Source organism: Anopheles arabiensis, chromosome 2, assembly GCF_016920715.1.
Source record: "Anopheles arabiensis isolate DONGOLA chromosome 2, AaraD3, whole genome shotgun sequence".
Taxonomy (NCBI): Eukaryota; Metazoa; Arthropoda; class Insecta; order Diptera; family Culicidae; genus Anopheles; species Anopheles arabiensis.
This window is the reverse complement of record NC_053517.1, coordinates 28,284,341-28,305,919: the sequence shown is the minus strand read 5'-3', so window position 1 is coordinate 28,305,919 and position 21,579 is coordinate 28,284,341. Positions and strand designations below refer to the sequence as shown.

The 21,579-nt window shown below is 43.8% G+C and overlaps 2 protein-coding genes across 3 annotated transcripts in view; one reads left to right on the top strand and one right to left on the bottom strand.

Annotated features, from left to right (window-relative positions):
* The window catches only part of LOC120908415, a 119,687-nt gene that overhangs the window by 94,893 nt on the left and 3,215 nt on the right, over nucleotides 1-21,579 (bottom strand). For both annotated transcript variants that reach the window (XM_040319378.1, XM_040319377.1), the window contains exon 2: nucleotides 12,179-12,279. In XM_040319378.1, the coding sequence (XP_040175312.1) occupies nucleotides 12,179-12,279 (101 nt within the window). The remainder of the gene's footprint in view (nucleotides 1-12,178; nucleotides 12,280-21,579) is intronic.
* LOC120908414 lies at nucleotides 19,299-20,099 on the top strand. Its single transcript, XM_040319376.1, has 2 exons — nucleotides 19,299-19,630; nucleotides 19,705-20,099. Exons 1-2 carry the CDS (start codon nucleotides 19,385-19,387, stop codon nucleotides 20,050-20,052), a joined length of 594 nt encoding a protein of 197 aa, XP_040175310.1. The 5' UTR covers nucleotides 19,299-19,384; the 3' UTR covers nucleotides 20,053-20,099.

The following is a 21,579-nucleotide window of genomic DNA, read 5'->3' as shown; positions in this document are numbered from 1 at the left end:
GTGAGCTCTCCTGCTCTCAGTGGAGTTGGAGTTTAACCGAGTGCAGAAAAATTTACAACCACTAACGAAGCCGGCTTGATGTAGAAACCATGTCTTGGAGATAGATCGATAGACATTCTTTTAACTCCGTTTGACCACCTTTCGCCTAAAGCATTCCATTATACTATCCTATCTATTACCTCTAGCTATGGGATTTGATGCACCCATACATCAGGAACACGTATGAAACACTTGTCTAACACACTTCGAAGCTTCATTTGCCTTGTATACCTATCCTAACAACACATGCACAGCTTATCGTAGCAACAACCCTTCTTGGAATCTTTGGCGTTTGTGGGTAAGCTCAGTGCTAAATGATTCTTCACCGCCTACTGTAGCCTTTAAGTGGCAACTCAGGTTCATCATCTTTTGACAACTTGCTTGCTCCTCGGAACATTTCTGACAGCCGGCACTTTGCAATGTTGCTGGAAGGGTGGGAAAAGCCAATCTAGAAACTCTTGGAGACACACACACGCGGACGAGAGAGTTTTTGCAAGATTTTAAAGCCAGTGAATACCACCATCATGCTTCGCCTATCGTGCAGTCACTTGCTAACCCCAAATGTTCTTCCGACTTCAATCAAATTCACAAAACTTTTGGCATTACAGCATTTGAATAATGACACGTTCCGGGCACTGAACCTGCAGTAGATCTTCCCATCTTACCACACCTGTCAAACGCTTCAGGAGCGAATGTCTGGTCTAGAAATCAGAAAATCCGTTGCAAACGATGGCTTGTGTTATCATCATTCTACCAAAGTTAGACAAAATGTCCGCCAGAGGGGAAAACTGCTGGTGAAACTGACCGGTGAACTTCCAATTTCATTCCTTACCTCTGCAAGCGATTCGTCATAATAACAGGTACAAATCGAATGAGCTACAAGTAACCAAAACCACTTCCTCCATCATTGTCTCCTTGCCTCCTCCTACTACTCCTGACCTAACACATCAACTTCTTCCTTGTTGTAACCACCGACTTCCAAAATCCACCACCACTACCGGCGGAAGTGACGGCGATAAACTCTGTGCTTTATCTGACACCGCCCTACCGTCACACCCATTTGTTGGAAAAGGGTCCACGAACCAACAAAAAACTTTCCATCATCACCCAACCCAAGCCAGAGCTCGATTTGGTTGTAAAACAATTTTATGACCGTTCGTGACCAAATGGACGCACCTGAGACAACCGCTGGAAGCATTGGAGCGTCGTGGCAGCGAGAGTCCCCGGCTAAGGGATCGGGAGACCAAGGCCAAAAACACACGAACGGAGTTTCATTTCCCGAACTGTACTCTGCCCGGCTGTCCCTTGTCCCAGGACCAGCTGTGCTTTACGGTCCACTGTCTCTGGGTCCACGGCAACAGCAACAGCATTGGGGAAGCATACTGTCGTTCGCAATGAATGGTTCGATAATTTCGATCCTGTTCTCGCTTTGGGCGCAACATCCATTCTAGACCGTCATAAAGCGAGGTTTGATTAAGTAGTGACACTGAAGATAATCATAAAAGTCTGTGTGGCCGTGTGGCTGTTGGAGGTGATTGGAGCTGCGAATGCTTTGAAATTGCGACCAATATTAAGGAGGACGGGCTGGGGTTCTTGTTCATACTGTCCGTAGTCTACTTCTCCACTGGCAATTGCAGTTGTTATTCAAGGTTCTAGTAGAAATATCTGCAGTTCAACGAAAAGCATCAAAACGTTTCAATTTATGAATAGTGTGTTTCTACCTTTCGATCTGAACTACTTTTCTCACAAAAATCATGAATTATGAATTGATTTCACTCAAACACAATAAACTGTGACATAAGGTTTCATTATAATTGATATTCACACGTACTGAAAAGTCATAACATAAACTATAGCATGAGGTAAATAATTGTTGGATTTAACCAAAAACATACAATGTTGCACATAGTTTTTTTAACAAACTTCCCATGCAAATATCAAAAAGTACTCACTAGAAGTATTAGTGTCACAAAGAATTACATACGTGTAAAAAAGACGTAAAATTCGTAATCGGCCAAGCGTGATCTTTTGACTCATTAAGGATATACGCTAAAATTAACTTCATTTCTTAACCACTTTCGTTATCGCACTCTCATCAGCATATACAGACCGTGCACGGGTTTATCACCTAACAACCTTGAATTCATCGATGTACTAGCACCCATGATCCATAATCAGTCAAATGCTGCCCGCAATCCGTCCAATCGACTGTTGATTTTCCATCTTACTTCTTCCGAGCACCATCGCACCGAGCGAAGGGAGTAGTAGCTACTGCCACGGATCGCCTCAACCACCCGTGTACATCGTCACTAATCTGCCATATCGCCACCATCTCGATATGCCCTTGCACGTAAAGCCTCCGGAATGCTTGCAGGCATATTTTAACACCGACCGAGTTCTGTGATAAAACTTTTATACAACCATCGTGCATTACACAACGTACCCCTCCTCTCCTATCCTGGGGCACCTTTCTCCTTACGCGACGATTTTCTCTTGCTACCGTGCACGGCAGGCAGGAAATTATTTCCTTCATATTCTTCATCCCTTACACCAGAGCCCATCCTCATCTGCAGCACACCGAAACCAACGTCAGACAGACGGATGGTTTGCTGGAACATGAGTAAATTTTCCCTCAATCCAGCCTTGAACTAGAGAGCGCGCGTAACGCCTAGAACAGGCCCAGTAGATGACGCTGGAAGCCAACAGATCGATACCATGGCACGGAAAACAGGAAGCGTAGGAAGTACACACTGCCATCCCTCTTTCGAGAAATACCATCGAATGATGGGACTAGTTTTCTGCCTTCGGGACACCAAAGGGTGCCAATGTAAATATACGACGCGGGCCAGCGGGTGCAAGATAGTTGGAAAGGCGAAAAAATGTCGAATGTGAGTGACAAACAAGGAGGGGGTTACAAGTTTTTGCAGGGAGGAAAGCAAAAAGCGACCCATCAAGTCGTTCATCACTAAACCTCTGTATGGTTCACCCCTTTGGTGCTCGGCAACACTCGTTCGTCCGTTGCGCGTTTGCTTTCATTTGCATTCGCGCTGTTCGTTCCATCCGGTCGTGTTCGTGAGCCTAGCAGACTCGCAAAAGTTGTGTGATCATTTGTGGCAGGGGCCTCGTTCTGCATACGGGCGCGAAGGGGCAGAATTCGAAAGCAAAATGAAATATAGAAAGAAAAAACGCACACCGAAACGCTCCGCAAACACGATAGAACGCACTGGGAGCTGCAGCAGCAAAAAATGACTAGCAATTTCGCTAAAAGTCAACCATGCCGTCGTCCTCCAACAGGGAGACCATAAGGGGCCGAATTATGGACCAAGTTGAACAAAAAATACCGCTATACCCCTGACAATTGATTTCAGCCAGAAGAGACTAACTTTATTATTTCAGTTTTGTTTTTCCAACAGGAAACTTTCAGCGACCAAACAAATAGCTTTAAGCTTAGTAAAACAGAAAATCACCACAAACAAAAAAAACTCACAGACTTAGTAATGCAAGTGCAACCTTTTTGTTTATTTCCCTTGGGTTGCACATTTTATGTGTTGCAGCACAAAACGAAAGACTGAAATCAGATTAATCCGTTAATTAATTCTCTGGTTGCATTCTCCAGAGACAAGAAATGCCTCTCGGGCGAAGTTATTAGATCATTGGGCGTTCAGATGTTCTGAGTTAGTCGTTGATCTTTCCTGTTTGTTTGCATTTGCTGTCTGTATATGTGTTTCTTTTTTTTCGTGCCCTACCAGAAATTTCACATAAAAATGCATAAAACGGACACATACCTAAGCATTGCGTACTTCAAAAACTGACAGCAACCGATATGGAACCATTATTTTTTTATCTTTCTCAAAATTTGCATTTCTCCTGTCTCTTGTCAATTGTAAACCCTGCACACCAGAGAAGTTAAAATAATGTCATTCGTACGACGGATCACCTACAAGCAAACATAAGCCACAGCCACTGTCACATTGCAGGCGACATTGGCAAGGAAGCAAACTGTAAGTAACAAGGAAAGGAACTGTACAGAATATATTTCCCTCCACACAAGCACCCATATAAGCCTAAACTAAACGCATTCCCCGAGGAGCAGAACCTCATCATATGAGAGATTTTTCAGGCAAAGCTTATCCTTAGCATTGCAACGGAAACAAACGTACGTTAACACCCATAGACACGCAAACGATTTAGGGCATAGTGTAACGAACTGACAGGCAACATGTGAATCGTTTCGTACAAATTGACACTCGCAAAATGCAGCAAATCATCTTCAATTTACACTTCCATTACGTATGAGTCATCATAGTACGTTGAAAATTGCACTAGAGGAAATATGATTGCACTTTTTATTACAAAATAGGTTTGCATAGGTCGTTTATGCCACATATAAATTTTACACAAGTATTATTGGGTGAAAAAAGGAAACTCATTTCTAACGTAATCTTTTGGATAGTGAATCAAGTTCATTTAGAACATTTTCTATACAGAAGTTGAGATGAATAGCTTTATTTGGCAACTTTCCATACCAACGACGTTTACAATACGCATCGTCTCTCTGATCCGATTGCATAAAACAACCCAACCCAGTTTGCACATCAAGTTTAACCTCGTTATCCAATCCAAGCCGAACCAAAAGTCAGCACACAAGTGCACTCTCCGAGCAATACTCGCTTCTGCTCTAATCCAACCCAAGTCAGCTCGTATTCCCACGCTCATTAGCAGCAATAGTGGGGGCCCGATTTAGCTGAACGAGCTCAATCCCGATAGACCTGTTTGCTTTCCAGGAACTTGCTCTGTTAAGCTGAAGGAAAGAGGCCCAAGTGAAAGATCCATTCACTCGACAAGCAAACGAGCATGCGGAAAGTTCAGTGGGAAACAATTATTTGCTCGAAAAATTGGTTTCATTTAGTGTAATCACTTTCCATTCGATGCCCCGGGCGACGGCACGCCAACACACTTCCTCACACTCTATTTACCTTCATAAATACCGGCACTAGTGTGGAGGAAGAAGATTGGATTGTAAATCATTCGTCTTCCCCACGGCTCGTCCCTCGGCACGCAAACCCGCTCGCTACTACCGCTCTAGAAACACGCTTGCCGACCGATACGATAGAAATACGAAACCCGTATCTTCCCGGTTCTTCTGCTGCTAGCTGGCGAGCCGTGTGGACCACCGCACTGATCCCGTTGATGCCCGCCCCCGGGACCGACTTTCTGTTGCTTGTTTCTTCCCGGCACGGGTACTTCTCGGCTCGGGACGCGGGAATGGGCGTGCAGGGTAAGGTAATATTATGGAACACTGCGGGTGAATTATTTGATCCAATTAATTATGTTTAGTGAGTGAGAACGTTCGCGCACTCGGCCGTCAGGTTCAGAGAGGCTGATGGGCACGGTAGTGCGGCAGAAACCCGACAAGAAGCGCAGCTTAAGCAACACCAAAGTTACTCTTTAATAAAGTGTGCTTTTAATCAGCACCACCACTTGCAGTCACCCGTCAAGCAGCGACTCGATGTCGATGTAGGTCCCGGATTTGCACCATGGCCAGCGTTGTCCGGGCTTCTACCGGGGAATGTGGCAAATTTTATCCTAGATCCCCCTTCTCATTACAGCCCATTTAATTAGGCGCTCCAGCTACCGTGCAGAAGAGTTGACAGTAGTTGGCCGGATCATAACCTTTCCCTGGAAAACAGGGGGTCGTCCGAATCCTGGGCGGCTCACCACAGGTGATGCGATGTGATATATCTCCATCGTCAGACCCATATGCTACCGCACTGTTCGTAGGTACCGACTAGGTAAATATTATCCTGACAGGTGAACACGTTGGCTTTAGAACAGATCCATCTAGATTTACAGATTGGAAAGGATTCGACAAAAAAGCAATCAAATGTTTGCACTCCGTTATGAAAAAAATTAAACCCTGTTAATATTAATGTGCAATATCCATCAACAGCAACTCAGTTTTGCATTTTCCAAAAAATCGATTACATCTCATTCAATCATTGAGCTTAGCGGTAATTAGAATAAAGCGACATACACTGCTAAACAATTCTGCATAAATAATGTTCAATGAATAAGATATAATGCGTCGCTTTTTATCCGACTTAGTTAAATAAATTACTACCACCACCACAATGTAATGCGGTGCTTCACCAAAAAACCATCAACGAATGATTGCAGTATGCAAATCTCTGCCTCTGTGCATCCGTTTTGCCTTCGTCCCAGTAAGCAAAACAAAAAAAAACATCAATGCAAACAAAACCCTTCACTAATGCGTGCCCCTGTCGTGTGTATGCGTATAATCATGTTTCACTAGCCCAAAGTCATCCGACTGCCCCGTTTCGGTGCGATGATTGCCAAAGCAAATTAATCCCGACAACCGAGCGGCAGTGCAAGGGCCGGCCCTAATCAATTAAATCATCCCTCGGCCTGGGTAATGTCATAATCCCAGCCCGTAAAACCATAACCGCAGCTAATGCAAGGCGGAGGCCTTTCGGTTAATAGAATTTAAGCTATCCTTTCCTCCCTCTCGCACACACTTAAAAAACCTCCTCCAATCTGAATCGGCGTCTGAATGACCGTAGAACGAGCATTTGTGCTTGTCTGCCAAAAAGGCTTGGCTCTTTTTTTTTTTCATCCGCCAACCCACATCCACATCGAACGGGAAAGTGCTCTTTACAGAAACTCGGACTGTGCTTCGAAACGGATTTTTATGCCATATTTTGATGTCGTTCCGACCTTTTAACCAAACACGAGTGGTGCTTATGTTCCACTTGGTGAATCGACCAAATGAGGACATCTTTCTCCGTCCTGAGCACGGTTTGTATGAGATCGTTTTCAAATTTACTTTATCTGGTTACAAAGAAGAGGAAACCGCTTTACCTCACTATAACGACATTTCAAAGGTCCATAAACTAAAAAAAACGAGTCATAAACAAAACTTGTACCAAACGCTGCACAATTGAATTCGGCCACTGACGGAGCATCGTTTCACTTTATAGCGAATGCGTTCCGCTACCCTGTGTTTGTGCCTAACCGACCGGAAAACGGAAGCGTTCGGCCACTAAACCGGCAATTGATGATGCCTGCCAAAATGGGATTTATCGCGTAAGCCCACTTAACGCACTCCCGTCGTTGGCCAGAAAGAAGAGAAAAAAACATACACCGAACACGGTACCCATCGACATAAAAGTAAAACTCGGGGCATGAATCATCATCGCCCGAAAGAGTGGTTAGAGTTGATGCAGCCGAGAGGGAGAGCAGCGAGAGGATACTCGAGACATCCTCCTCCACAACCGTTCCGTATATTACGCAATGTCCTTAATTACCATTTACCGACGCCTTGGCTTTAACCGGTAGCACCTACACACACAAGCACCACCGTTTAAGCCTAACGATGACCATCGCTCCCTGCCGTGGGTAGCGCCATTGCTACTCGTCCATCATTTTACGCACGCTTACATTGCCACCCCTCGCAAGGAAACGCATTGCTCGGTTGCTGAAGCGGTCTCTCTCTTCAACTAAGCGACGATGGCTCTTAACGTATTCCAGTCAGCAGCACCAGCTGGACACGCGGCATGCTGGGCTAAGATCAGGTTGTGGTCATAAATTCTTTTGAAATTTTCTCTCCTTCTGCCATTGCCACTGGTTGTCGTTGCTTTTTATCGTGCTCCATTTTCTTATCGCCTGCCATTCTCCACTGACCACTAAACTTCAAAGGGAGGGAGAGAGCGGGGGAGAGTGATAAGCGTCAAGGATAAGGAGCTGACTGGCGACGACATTCAATGCCATGAATCATCTCTAAGGCTTGAATAGTGTCTATCCCGCATCCTGCAAAGAGACACACACACACATCACTAGGTATAGCTTCTTGATGGGTGGGAAGAAGAAAAAATCCTACCATTTCTGCCTGTGTATGTCGGTGGTTATCGGTGGTAATAAATGGTGGAAAAATATTAATAAACGTCCCTGGCAGATAGATCAACAGCAAATAAAAAGTGCCATTAGCAGAAAAAAGCAATTCGGTCTGCATTAGGAATTTGGCTTCAGATGGACGGAACGACCAGTTTACCTTGACATCACAGCATGACTGCTTTAACAGTATCTTCATTATGTCTTTTTATTTCATGAAGGTTTTTTTTTGCATTTCAGAGTTTTAGTGAACATAATTTTTTTTGATATTGTAAGTTGTATACATTTATAGAATGTTAGATAAAATCATTTTACAGTTTCACAAGCTGTAACACGATGGAGACGCTTGGTGGCTTATGTTGTAATGGTGAAACATTTTAACAAATGCTGCAGCAGGTACAATCTGAACTCACTGGTTGAACTTTGATTCTATGCCAACTATTGAATATGTGCTTTTTAGTTGGCACGTTTTTCTATTAAAAAAATGAATTTTTTCTCGATAAACCATGAGATTTTTGTAAAATTTTCAAAAACCGGTTTTCCCATACAAACGCATGCTAATTGGACTGTCAGCCAACTAACTATCGAGCGTTCAACTAAAAAGCGTTCAACTAAAAAGCGTTCAACTAAAAAGCGTTCAAAAAAAAAATTCAACTATTGAATTCTGACTGTATGAGCATTTCTGGTAAAAAAAATCACAAAACATTTCTTGTTTATATATTGAGACATCCTAATTACTATATGTGTGGATAAACAGAGAGCTCGTATTTTATTTTGTCTGCGTTTTTTTTCTAAATTCATTTTCTATTTTTTTGCATATGCAAATGTTCCTTCTGCAAGAATAAAAAAGCTTTTTAATATGCCTCATTTTTTACACAATTTTAGAAAGACTAGATCTATTAAACATATGATTATCTAGTTAGATGTGAAACAAAGATTCTAATACAAAAACAATCTGTATCGGAACATCACTACTTATAGCCAGGTCTGTTTCCTCTTCTCTGGGAAACACATCAGAGCGAAGAATTACAGAAGACTGTCGTACTATTAAAAGCATATCCTGCTTTTCACTGAATCTGATGTTAATTGTATGTGAAGGAACATTGCCTTAAACAACGACGCCTCTCGCTTTTGATCACCATCAAATTTTAAGGCACCAAGCGTCTTGTTTAAGTTTAGCGATTTGGCTAGATGAGCTACCGAGCGCTTCCATCACAATTTCAAGAAAGCCTCTTTCTCTCTCTCTATATATCTTTCTCTGTCTCTAACTCTCTCACTTTCTTTCGATCTATATGTCTATATCTGTATATTTTCATCCGTATTCCCTCTCTCGCGCACGCAACCAAACCATGAACGAGTTTATTCGCGCATTCCAGCGACACAAATTTCCACCACCAGCCACCATTTTCGTACGTACATCAAAGTCTTCCATAATTAATGTGATTAAAGGTTTAATTTAAAATCCAAACTGCTTCAGTATTTGTCCTCATCGCCTCGTTTCAATGCTCGGTATGGTAGTGTGTTGTGAAACGCTCCGTGCAGCGTGGTTGGCCCGGATCGTAAGCGAAAATTAAGGACGTTTGCCTAGCGCGGACAGGGCGAAATTTCAGCAAACAGAGTGAGAAAATATTAATTTAAAAGCAGACAGACACATTAAACACTGCTTTTCTGTCTCTACCATTCCGGTTACTCTTGCGATCGTGCATCCGGGGTTTGCTTGCGTCGTGGTACCATTTCGGCAGTTTTAACGTGACGTAGTTTTGCTGGCAAAATTAACCTCCAAGCAGTACGCAGTCAGCTTTCCCTTCGTACAGTGCGCGACTGTGTGAGCAGCAGCAATGCTTCCAGCAAATACTTCACCCACTTCTAACGCTCATCCGGACGTGGAACGGAGACTCATCGTACAGCATAATGGGTGCATTTTCCTACATGAATCTAGCACCGCAAACAAATACAGATGAGTGTTAGCCAGCCCCTCCATCCCCCCCACACACACACACACACAATTTGCCGTTTCTGAATAAAGCGACTCGACTCGGAGTTTGTGATTAAAATGTAAATTATTGCACCCACAAAGCGGAAACGAATTTTGCACAGAAAAACGTCTATTTTCGTTCCGGATCGGTTCAATGCGGTACCCGCACAGAGTGCTGTGTACCTGTGAACATAAATTGATATGTATGTTTCACTCACAACCATTTTGAACTTGCTGTAAACCATGGAAGCAATCCACATCCGCCTCTTTGGAAACCGGATGTGTTGATGAAAGTTGAGCAAACAGGGTTGTAGACTGAGGGAATGGCAGCATAAGGGGAAGACACAAAATAGTTGCACGCTGAGCAAACGTGCTCATTTCGCCCTTTAGCAGTGGTTTACTTTATTCGATTTGGTTGCAAAATTTGAACCATTGCTAGCGTAACCCTCAGCGCACGGTAACTCCCATACGGGGTCGAACCATGGCGGAAACGATGGTTTTGCGGTTAGTTCTTGTAATGAAGCCCTAAATAAAGTCAAATGATTCGTACCATTCGAGGCAAGGCACATAGGGTCACATTTGTATGTGTGTGTGTTCCCTCAGTATGGGTTCGATTTTAGTTCGTAGCACCCGGGCAGGAAGAAATAACTTTTTCAACACACACACACGCGTCCGGCGCAATGACTTCTTACCCTAAAACGACCAATCCATGTACATGTGTGTATATTTCTACCCCGCTCCTTTGCGTTGCCATCTGTGCGCTAACCCCAACGTATTTGTTTTTTTTTTCTTTTCATTTCACCCACTTGCTTTTATGTTTGTTTCGAACCCTTTTTCTGGCTTGATGTTGAGGCCACAGGAACCTTCGGCTGATCGTCCATTCAGCAGGATGTCAGCTAACAGGCAAACTCGGAAATAGTTTAAGGGAAACTTGTTCCTCTAGCGAACCGTTGCAATCGTTCGAACTTTTTACTGGAGCTTTATAGGGTTAGTTTTGCAGGAGTTTTTGTGTGTGTGTCCCTTTATTTTTTACTTTGATCTCAAATTTGTTTCCATATGTAATGATTTTAAAACGCTTTGTTTGGTACAAACTAGTTTTAGTTAGAGCAATTTTAAACAGAAGAAATAATATTTTCAAGCTATAAGCTTTTTAAGAAAATCTAATTGTATAGATAAAAACATGATTATTCAGATACAATGCCCATTATTCCTTTTAGGTATGACAAAAAATTGAAATGCAAGGCCACACATCTTGTTCGATGAACACCTCAAAACAACAAGAACAAAAAATGTTGAGCACACAAAGTGAGAGCAAATTTTTAATCTATACTTCTTCACACAAAACAAACGTTTTCCCACGCATTGGCAACGAAATACTCACAAACTGCTATACATAACACAGTGCTAACAAGTTAAATATCATCACAGTAATACGATCGATCAATCACCGATTTCTGCGAATCTTTTCCCATAGCTGAGTCAGAAGAAAGAAAAAAAAACCTACACACCCATTCATATGACATATCCCAAATATTTCCACATACGTGCACAGTGCAGTCTCGATTTAATTCATTTCTGACTTCTTGGAAGTGAAAATATGATTTCATACGAAACATCACACAGTCGACGAGTCAAACCGAAAGCGTTTACCCCATTCAAATGCCCTCACACAACGCAGGCCATGAAAATGTTCACGAAGCAAAAAAAAAACGACCACAAAAGCTCGGTATCGTAAACATTTTGCAATGAAGTACAACTTCACATGGAATGCGATAGGAAATGTGATTTCTGGGAACTGTTTTAAATGCGACTTACCGGGGAACGAACAACCAAACGTCTAGCCTGGAGTGACATCGATTTGCGAAACCGTTCGAAACTTGCCAGGTACATACAGTCGTGTGACGCTAGAATCGACCATTTTTTCCCTCGTAGTAGCCTCCTGGAAACGTAGTGACCATTTCTACACAAACGTTTGTCGTGCGTACACGACTTATGCACCCTTTTCGTTCCTTTTCAATAAGTACCCAATATTCCTTAGAAGTTTTCTGTCTAGCGTTACTGTCTGAAAAACGGTCTAGCGTTTACCATGCCTCAACCGCCCTTCCACCAAGCTTTACAAACTCAACTTGAGTGAAAAGGTTGTGATACGAAGAGCTTTATTGTGCCCTTCACTCTCTGAGTACAATTTACACTGTAAAAACTGGCCCACAGCACCAATGCAAAACAAGTAAAGCAAATAAAACGATTTTCAATTACCTTGCAAAAACGCCAGCAACATTCCAAAGTGGGTAAGATTCTGGTTCCATCACGTCGCATCCCAACGAGCCATGGTGCACAGCGAAGCCACGGGGCCCAGCCTAGAAATAATAAAAATAATAAGCCGTATAAACTTTTGCCCCCAACTCATCGAGATTGCTATCTGGAAACAAAGCGAAACAGCTCGGGAAAGGTTATAAACTGCAGGATAAAGCCTCAAAAGATCAACCATTCAAGATACGCAGAACAGAAGGAACGGAAAGAAAGAAGAAAAGGGGCCCACTGCCTGACCAACATAAAAGAAACAAAACACGCACGCGTAGCTCCTCAATGTGGGGCCCGTTTAAACGTCTCACAGCAAACTGCGCACCGAGTGTGGGCAAACAGATGGCTAAGAGGGAAAGCAATAAACAAATGGAAACTAATCCTAAAAATCCTGATATTATTCCAGAGAAGAAAAGAAACATCCCAAGCTCAATACAACCCAACCCCATCCCCTGTGTATGATAAAGATTCACTTCCGAAGGATTTTCGGTCAATTTAGGGTGGGCTGGCTCTTGAGTGTGCCCTCTGTCCTACTCCCAAACAAACATCGCCTCCCCCCGCAAATACCCCAAATCACCAGGCGAAAATGTAGCAACTAGTGAGAGCTTTGCAGTTTGCTTTTACTTTTTGTCCGTTGTCGAGGTTCAATGATAATGCAAAAACCAGTCTCAACAAACGGTACACCCGAAACGGGACACACAGTAGCTGGGCCGCAAACTGCCACTCCAAAACTTTTCACGAAGCGAAAAGAAAAACAATGCGCCATTGATATCGCGATAGCACCACCATTCATCATCTATTTTCTTTTCGAGACCGTCAGCAGCAGCAGCAGCGGCACGCCGCCCGACCGATTCTATCCGGTGTACAGCTCCAACGGTTGGGTGCCCCTCGGTTGCCTCGACCGATCCTGACCGTCTGATAAGCGTCCGGGGGTGTCGGGTGCCCCGGAAGTGTTTACGCTGAAAGGCTATTGTTTTTCCCATTACCGGGATTTCTTTTTCGGATACGCATTTTGGGGAGGAAAACCCCACAACTCACCACGATGGCAGGATGGTGGGGGCACAAGGGCACGAGAAAACAATAGCAGAAAGAACCTTCAAAACACGGCACGACGGTTGCTTCGCATGGGCGATGGGGAAGCAGCTCAACACAAAACGACACCACACACACACTCACACGCACCATCAGCCCAGCCCGAAAAGTTCGATTTTCCATTTCCATTTCGATTATTTATCCCAATCATAAAACACAATTCCATTAGCCGGTGCGGGCGCGGAAAAGGCAGTGAGACGCACACCCAACAAGAAGGTGAAAACAGGAAAGCTCCTTGTGGCCGCATGTCTGTGGCGAAGAAAATGAAACCACCAAACCGAATGAGAAAGTGTCGAATTTGATACCGATCGACGTTTGTCAGGCGAGCTTCGAGTTTTTGGAAGCGTGTGCGTGAAACGATGAGTTTTCCCGACGCTCCAACGCGTCTGCAATAAAGCCCACGGATGGAGCGGGCGTTGCTTAAACGTCACGACAAAGCAGCGGACGGGTAAAGTGTGGTGCGAGTGATTTTATTAAAACTTTTCATATTACCCCCAAAAACCCCTAAACGACTCCACGCATGACGATTTAACAGCCAGACACACTAAGGAGGCTGTAAAATATGGCCAAATTAATTGGATACAAACTTTAGCACACAAAACTGGCACTGGATAAAAACGCGTGTCATCAAGCATCCAGCACGGGAATGTTTGGCATTAAATAACACTCAATAAACAAACGATACACATACGCACCAACACACAAGGAGCTCCCGGAAGCAGAAGCGTCAACAGTGCGACATGCTGTCGCAACATAAATCATTTTTTATAGTTCTGTGGTTCGAGGGCTTATCGCTCGAAAGGGGAACTCACTGGTTCAACCTTTTTCCCCGGGATGAACAACAACAGTAAAGTCAGCTGATGGAAAAGCGAGCGGAATAACATTTTCCGAACGGTTTGCCAGCCGGACTGCCAATGTATTACATGCAATCGTGTCTCGTCTGTGTAACCATCACGAGGTAAAAGCGGAATCCGATCCCTCTCTCCCTACCTCCGTTCGATCTACGCTGGCTATCATTCTTACAGTCGTGTATGGTCATAAACAACGTCAACGATTATTTTTAGTCAACAAGCTTCATATGTCGCGCGTTCTGTTAGTTGACGAAAGTAGGAGGAGTTCAGCACGGTGGCAAACGGCAAAGAACATTTGCTTCAGCTTTTCCGGTACCATTTGGAAAACTATACGAAGACACTAAGCCGCTCTACCACTGGGGTTCGATCGATCCGCCAACTTAGCCTGTGTGTGTGGTGGGAGAGATTTATCGTCTCAAGCAGCTTTTGCGTGTTGTGGAGATGATCGACATACGGGACGGAATTGGACGCAGGAGTCGTGGGAAATGATTTCATCTTCCGATACAAGAGCGTATATGCAGATCTTTTCCCCTGTTTCTATTTTTTTTTTTCACTTCAGGCAAGGTTCAAGCGAACGTCTTCAAGCCGATTGTGTAGAAATCGAATACGACAGCGACACAATTTATTGCCCAAAAACGTATGATTTGAATCGTTTTTACTTCTGCGTGGAAAGCGGGTGAGCATCCTATGATATGATTTATTTTTATATTTTGCAACCCATTTTTTCTTGGCACCATTGATTGAGAACGCTTAAAACCCTTCATGGAAGTGCTCAAACTTCAAACTAAACATTTTCATTTCAACCCCCTCTAAACACACAGCGGGCAAGAAAAAAACCCACTTTAAAGCACTTACCACCACCAGGAAGGCATTGAAACGATTTCAAGCAGCGTAGAAGAATGTCGAGTATTTTCGCCTAACTTTTCAACGACGCCACAAATTTGGTGTCAGTTGGTCAGTTAACAGTGAAAAAGGCACGAAACAGCGCATTAGAAGACGATGTCGGACAAACGGGGAAAGGTAAAACTGGTGCGTCAGAAAATAGCGCCCCGAACAGCGGACGTGAAGCTTCTTTTCGTGGAAAAGCTGCCGTTCAAGGCGGTAAACGAATGAATGAGCTTAATTTGAAGTAGATCAAGTTTCACTGATGTATTGTGTGCCGATGTTAATTACCTGCGTTATTTTCTCGGCGCACTTGCTCTACTACACCAATTTATGATTTGTATGTTTTTATGAACAAACGATTTACTTGCTTTAGTTAAAGAGGATACATTTTCTATTGGTTCAAGTTGAGCATAATTTGTTAAAGCTTTTTTTTTAATTTAATGAAAAAAAATAATCAGAACTAATTGAAGACAATCAAAGAAGAAAAATAAATTATACTTATTGAAGCCGACTACCGAATGAAAAACAAAAGTCCTATAAAAACACGTTCAGGTGTGTTTGCCTCTGCATGTTCGTCCGCTGTTCATAAAACCTTGCTCGCTTCCTTCGCATACGCAAACCTTGCAACCGATCGTAACAACTGAAGAGGGCTTTGAGGTTATTTTGCAGTACCATGGCCGCACACCAACAAACAAAAACCCACCCACTTGAACACGCCAGAAACTGCTTCAAAAGTGGTAAGAGTAGTAGTGCGGTCCTTTAAAAAAAATACAGCATAAATAACACACACTCACACACTTCAATAACCAACTCACTTAGAGGATATTCCCCACAAACAAGCTGACCATAAACTTTTTTTTCGCACGCCAAAGTTGTGTACATCACATTTTGCTTTGCTGTGTGTTGTATCGAAATGTGCGCCCACCGACAGGTTGCGTTTTTACTCATCCCCTATGTGATGTCCATTTTCCAAGAAAAGACTGGCGGTATGTACTGTGTGCAACGATGTACAGACCAGAAGTTCCCTGATGCCGGTGATCACGGGCTTCCACACATCCTCTTCAGGAAGGTGGCAGAGATTGGAGTAGTGAGTAGATGCAGGGGAGGGTAAGCAATTGATAAAACTTTCATAAATTTTAGCCACGGAAACCCGCGGAATATACATATCCAAATTTCTACCTTCCCAGTTCCTTTACACACCGTGTCTCGCCTTCCCATCGACCGATGCTTCATTTTATCGCCGCACTCCCTAATCATCCTCGGACGCAGTTGCGGGCAGGGCACACAAGCGAAACGCGACGCATCCGTACGGTTAAATGAAAAAGTTTGCATTTAGAAGAAGAAAAAAACAGCCCCAGCCAGTGCCGTGCATGTGTGTGAGGCAATTTGTATTTTCAGGTGAAATGTTCACCAAACGTTTCCCCCTCCTATCATGACGAGTATGATGATCACGATGATGCTCATACGCTTCGGTTAGAAACCCCAGGTTCACGTGCTTTTTTTCCTCTAGCTGTACTGTTCCTGGAAGAAGCACCCTACAAAAAACAGTGGTGTGTGAGCACATTTGGGCCTGATTCGGTTGCCTGTTCTCGCGGCCGCAGAAAGTTGCCAGTTTTGCGTGCTGTTGTGTGTGCCGGTGAATTTTACCGAGACATCCGTCCATCCACACCAACAATCATCATTGCGCGCCTCGGTCTGGCGGCGAACAAATATGCTACGCGAACCATGCAAACACGTGAACCGCGGAACGAAACCGGCACACACGAGGGGACCTTCGGGATGGTGGTGGTGTGATCCGAAAATAAAAATGAAAAGTCTTTATTAATTTGATTGGCTGATTATGCTGGCACCCCACACGCACACACCACACCGCAACTGCCTCCAGCCGTATGATGAGGTGTTTTGAAGGATGAAGGAATTAAATTTGAATTCGACATGATTCGGGCACGGCGGGCAAGATTTGAGATCTCCGAGAGAGAGAGAGAGAGAGACCGAGAAGCAGGGGGACAGGAAAAGTTTCTTCCGTTTGTGTAGCACGATACGCGACGACGGTGCAAGAAGATCCACCCCGTCCGTCCATCCGACCCTGCCACCCTATACGCACGCGAAAAAAAGGCACACACATAGACGGCACACACGTTCGTAAGAGAATTTAATATTACAAGCTGATTACAAACGGTGCGTGAAAAGCGTAAGAAACGTTTGCACGTGTGTAAAAGTAAAAATATGATTAAGCATTACCCGGAAAGTCAGGCGTCGGGTAAGAGAGTGTGAAAGCAGGTGACAGAGCATCAAGAGCATACAATACACGCGCGCGCACACACACACACATTCGTGCAGCTGTCCCCGCGCTTTGCGGAAACTTCAGGTACACCATTTGGGCCGGAAGTGGGACGGAAATTTAAAAAGTTTTTGTTCTTTTTTTCTCATCCTCAGCGAAAGCACACCATACAGTGCAACGGTGAGCGGAGGTGTAAGCGGTAAGCGTAGCGGACACAGCTGGCGAGCAAGAAGTTGTGATGGTGCTGGGGTGCGAAGGTTGCGATGCTACCAGCAGCTGCATTAGGGAAAGTTTGTGTGACGCGAAGACTCATTTAGAAATTGGGCACAAGTTGGCACACTGTTTGTGGGTTTGTTTTAAAGACAAAAGGTCCAAATGGGGGCCACTGGCACAGATACTCATTTTTGGACAACCGATATTTGCAAGCCAGACAACTGCGGATACACTCAGATGTGTCTTCATGTCTCGGGCTGTGTACGAATCTTAGTAGCATGAAGGCATTGGCTAAGAAGTTTAATAAACCTAGCTTTTGCTTTCGAAGAAGTAGAGCTTGAGTGGATGCAGAATTATGAATATATCTAGTTTAGCAGGTTACATTCGAGCCCACCACACCAGCGGGATGACCTCGTCTTCACAGGCACCATATGTTTTTTTTTAAATGGTTAATGTTGTGTCCGCTCAAATGAAACATAAAGACGGTGTGTACGGCACAAACAGAATATGTATTTTAAACTATTCTTTGGTATGGGTAATACAATAAACACACGCACGTAATGCGGGGAGAGGACGACTGGTCCTGCTCGCGCCGCGATCCTCACTGAGGACGTCACAGGATGACAGCCCTGCTGTCAACAGTGAGCCCTCAGGATGATGCAACGGTCTGTCCACAACAGTTAATCGTACCCAGTGCTGCAAAATGTCTTTAGAATCACGTGATAATCACCACCGAAAACAATGCACATATCCGTGGTAGCTTGATGTTCATCGCTGATACTCAATGAAAGTGCGTCATGACAAGCCGACCGCGACGTGTGAGTGCTTGAGTCAGCCCCGAAACTCTGACTGACAAGATAAGCTTAATGCCGGCACAAGAATAATCATGACTTTTTCTGACTGTGAACAGTGCTGCCAAATGCCACTATTTCAGTCACCAACACTCATGACTGAAACCAAGCTCAAATCAGCTCACGTACACACTACTGAGATGATCAGAAGTGAGACGACACTAACAGTTGGTGGGCCAATCACATGCTTGGTAACATTTAGCACCGAACTCTTGGCCACTCACTTGGCTACGACATTTTCTGTCGATGATAATCACGACATTATTGGAATATACTTGGTCCCAAGCAATAAATGAGCATGCTTTCTCGCTGTATCTGCTTTGATGGTCAAACAGATGGAGAAAGCATGCTAATTTTGTTGCTTGGGACTGATTGACTATCGCGATTATCACCGACAGAGAATGTCGCGACAAAGTGACCAAGAGCTGGTTGCACAAAATGTCAGCATGTGACGGTCGCAGCAACTGTTTGAGTCTCACCTCTGATCAGCATAGTAGAGCTCGTGACGCTGACATTAGTTTGCTGCAGTCAGAATTTGTCATGATTTTGTCAGTGTCATTTTTAAGAACTGATAACCGTAAAAAAAACTCATGACAAAGTGACTGACCAAGCGTTGGTTGCTAAAATGTCACCAAGCATGTATTGGGCACATCAACTTTTTTAGCATCACTTCTGATTATCACAATTTCGTACGTTACGCTGACATAGATTTTGTTTCCGTGAGAATGTTTGATAACATTGACTGGTCGTACAAGTACAAGGCATTATATAGTAATGTAAAACTGTATAAACCACCGTACAATCGTACAATTATCATCCCAAGCCCATTGTCGTCAACTGTTGTACAGTGTCGTGTTACCGATGGAAGATTAAAACGCGCCATCATTCTCTCGCAACATTCAAAACATGCAAACCACAATGCACTATTTAATATCGACAAGCAAGGGCACCTGTTGCAGTCTGCTGTAAAAACGTGCCGTGTACCAACATGACCAACGCACCGACCTATATTATAATGCGCACGCTGCGGTGTTCCATTCTGCTCTTACTGCCGATGATGCTAGTGCATCTGTCCACCGGCGGTCCCGTATCCGTCATGTACGAGCGGGTGGAACAGCTCGAAGGGTTCAACTTTATGGATAGCCGAAAAATGCTCATCCGAAAGTACAACCGGACGGTCACCATACTGAACGGCACGTTGGATTTGTATCACGATATTGATGACGATTATTCCGTAAGTATGGAAGTGTGCCGTGCGTAGAGTGTAGCCGGGGCACTCATTGTTTTGTGGCACTGTGATTTCACCAGTTTACCATCGAGCTAGCGTACAGTACGCTAGGCAACAATCAGTTCATTCGATCGCCGTTTCGCATCCCGCTGCAAAAGATGTGCCAGTTTCTCAACACTACGTACCGGGACTATCGGGAGTTTTACCGCAACATGACCAACTTTCCCGATGCGGGCACGTGCCCGGCGGAGAAGAAGCAGTACTACATCAAAAATAAGGTGCTGGATGCGAAGATATTCAACGACTACTTCCAGGCGGGCCTGTGGAAACTTACGATCCTGCTGTACGAGAAGAGCGATTTGCAGGTGTCCGTAGAGACTGTGGAGATGCTTTTTCGCGTTTCTCGCGAAGGACTGTTTAACCGTTAGTTTACAAAGAAGATAGAATATAGATACACACATATGGAGTTATTTTTCCAAGCAGTTCTAGATTATAAGCGTTTGTTCTTTGATCACTTTTTTTTTTAATTTGGTGTACCAACTAAGTAATTGTAGTTTACCTTACTAGGAATATCAGTTCTCCGTATGAGTGGGATAAGGATCTAGTGAAACTAGATGGAACTTTTATACTTGTCTACTTTTATCTACTTTTTGCTACATACTTTCGGGTAAAATAATGATCAGTTTTAGTGAACGTATGTGATCAATAATAGTTCTTTGATTGCAGTTATTTGACATGCATAGACCTACAGCAACAAAGATGGAAGATTACTCTAGTTGACAATGTGTGATGTAAAATAGTGTTGTTGAATAAACTAAAAAATGTATACGCTAATTCACCATCCAAGCCTGTATGAATGAATGTAACGAGTAAAACGCTGACAAAAAAGCGCAAAACCTCGACTCAAAAGCTCTTCAGATAAATTATTCCAGATTGTTCCACTTTATCCTAACCACAATACAGACGACCGTTCCACGTTACATTAGAATATCCTGGAGCTGACATCATTCAAATACTTTTGAGTTCTCTATTTCAATGGCAATCGGAACGCCGAAAAAAATACTTTTAAATGGTTAACCCTGCTCCATCAGCCATTCGCAATTCGCATACGATTCATTGCAACCATATTCATAGCAACAACAGCAACAAAAATCGGAGATGAAATACTAGCTCACGCTATCATTAAAAACAAATACCTGTACACTGAAAACCATCATCGCAGCAAAATAGCAGGCAATCCCGAGCACGCGAAAGTTTTGTGCCTGAGTGGTACTTTGCCGTCGCATAAATGGCCTCATTATTTATCTGTCCACTGCCGTTCCGCCTGAAGTCGGGACGGCCTGTCGAGGTTTGGACAAATATGGACGATCATAAATCCTGTCCGAGCCTGCCAAAATGGGTACCCGAATCATCAACGTGAGAGACCCGCGCGTTTGGATCGACCCAGGCCGAAGCCAACCATGATGAGCCCTTCAAAAATAACGATCCCCTTGTGCGGAAGGCCAGGATGAGTCTGGCCACTCATCCCCGGCCTCGTCATTATGCGGTAAGGAGTAATTTAATTTTGTTCTAATTTAAAGTTTTAATTGCCGATTTTTTGCTCCCTCCCTGGGCGTTTCACGGTCACGATGGGCGCATTTCGCAAATCCTTTCCAGCGGTCACGTGTAGAGACAGAGCCCAGCATGTGTGGGTGTTTATTTTTATTTTATTTCATTTGTTTGTTTTATTTTCTGTCTGTGCCTTTACTGGACACACTTAACGTGCTTTCCGTGCTAGGAAGAGCACGATGCGTAAGTAAATTGCTGAAATATCGCGAATACCACGCACAAAAACAACTGGCCACGAAATGGGTCGTGCGATCGTAAACTTTTCGATGGGTTTTATGTTTTTATCTTCTTTTCAAAAAAAAACGGGAGGATTTAATTTGTTTCGCGTTTTTTCAAGCCATCTTCAC

Coding starts and splice junctions, on each gene's coding strand:
- LOC120908414 (XM_040319376.1), top strand. CDS start 19,385: ATGACCAACGCACCGACCTATATTATAATGCGCACGCTGCGGTGTTCC. Junction 19,631..19,704: donor ATATTGATGACGATTATTCC/GTAAGTATGGAA, acceptor TGATTTCACCAG/TTTACCATCGAGCTAGCGTA.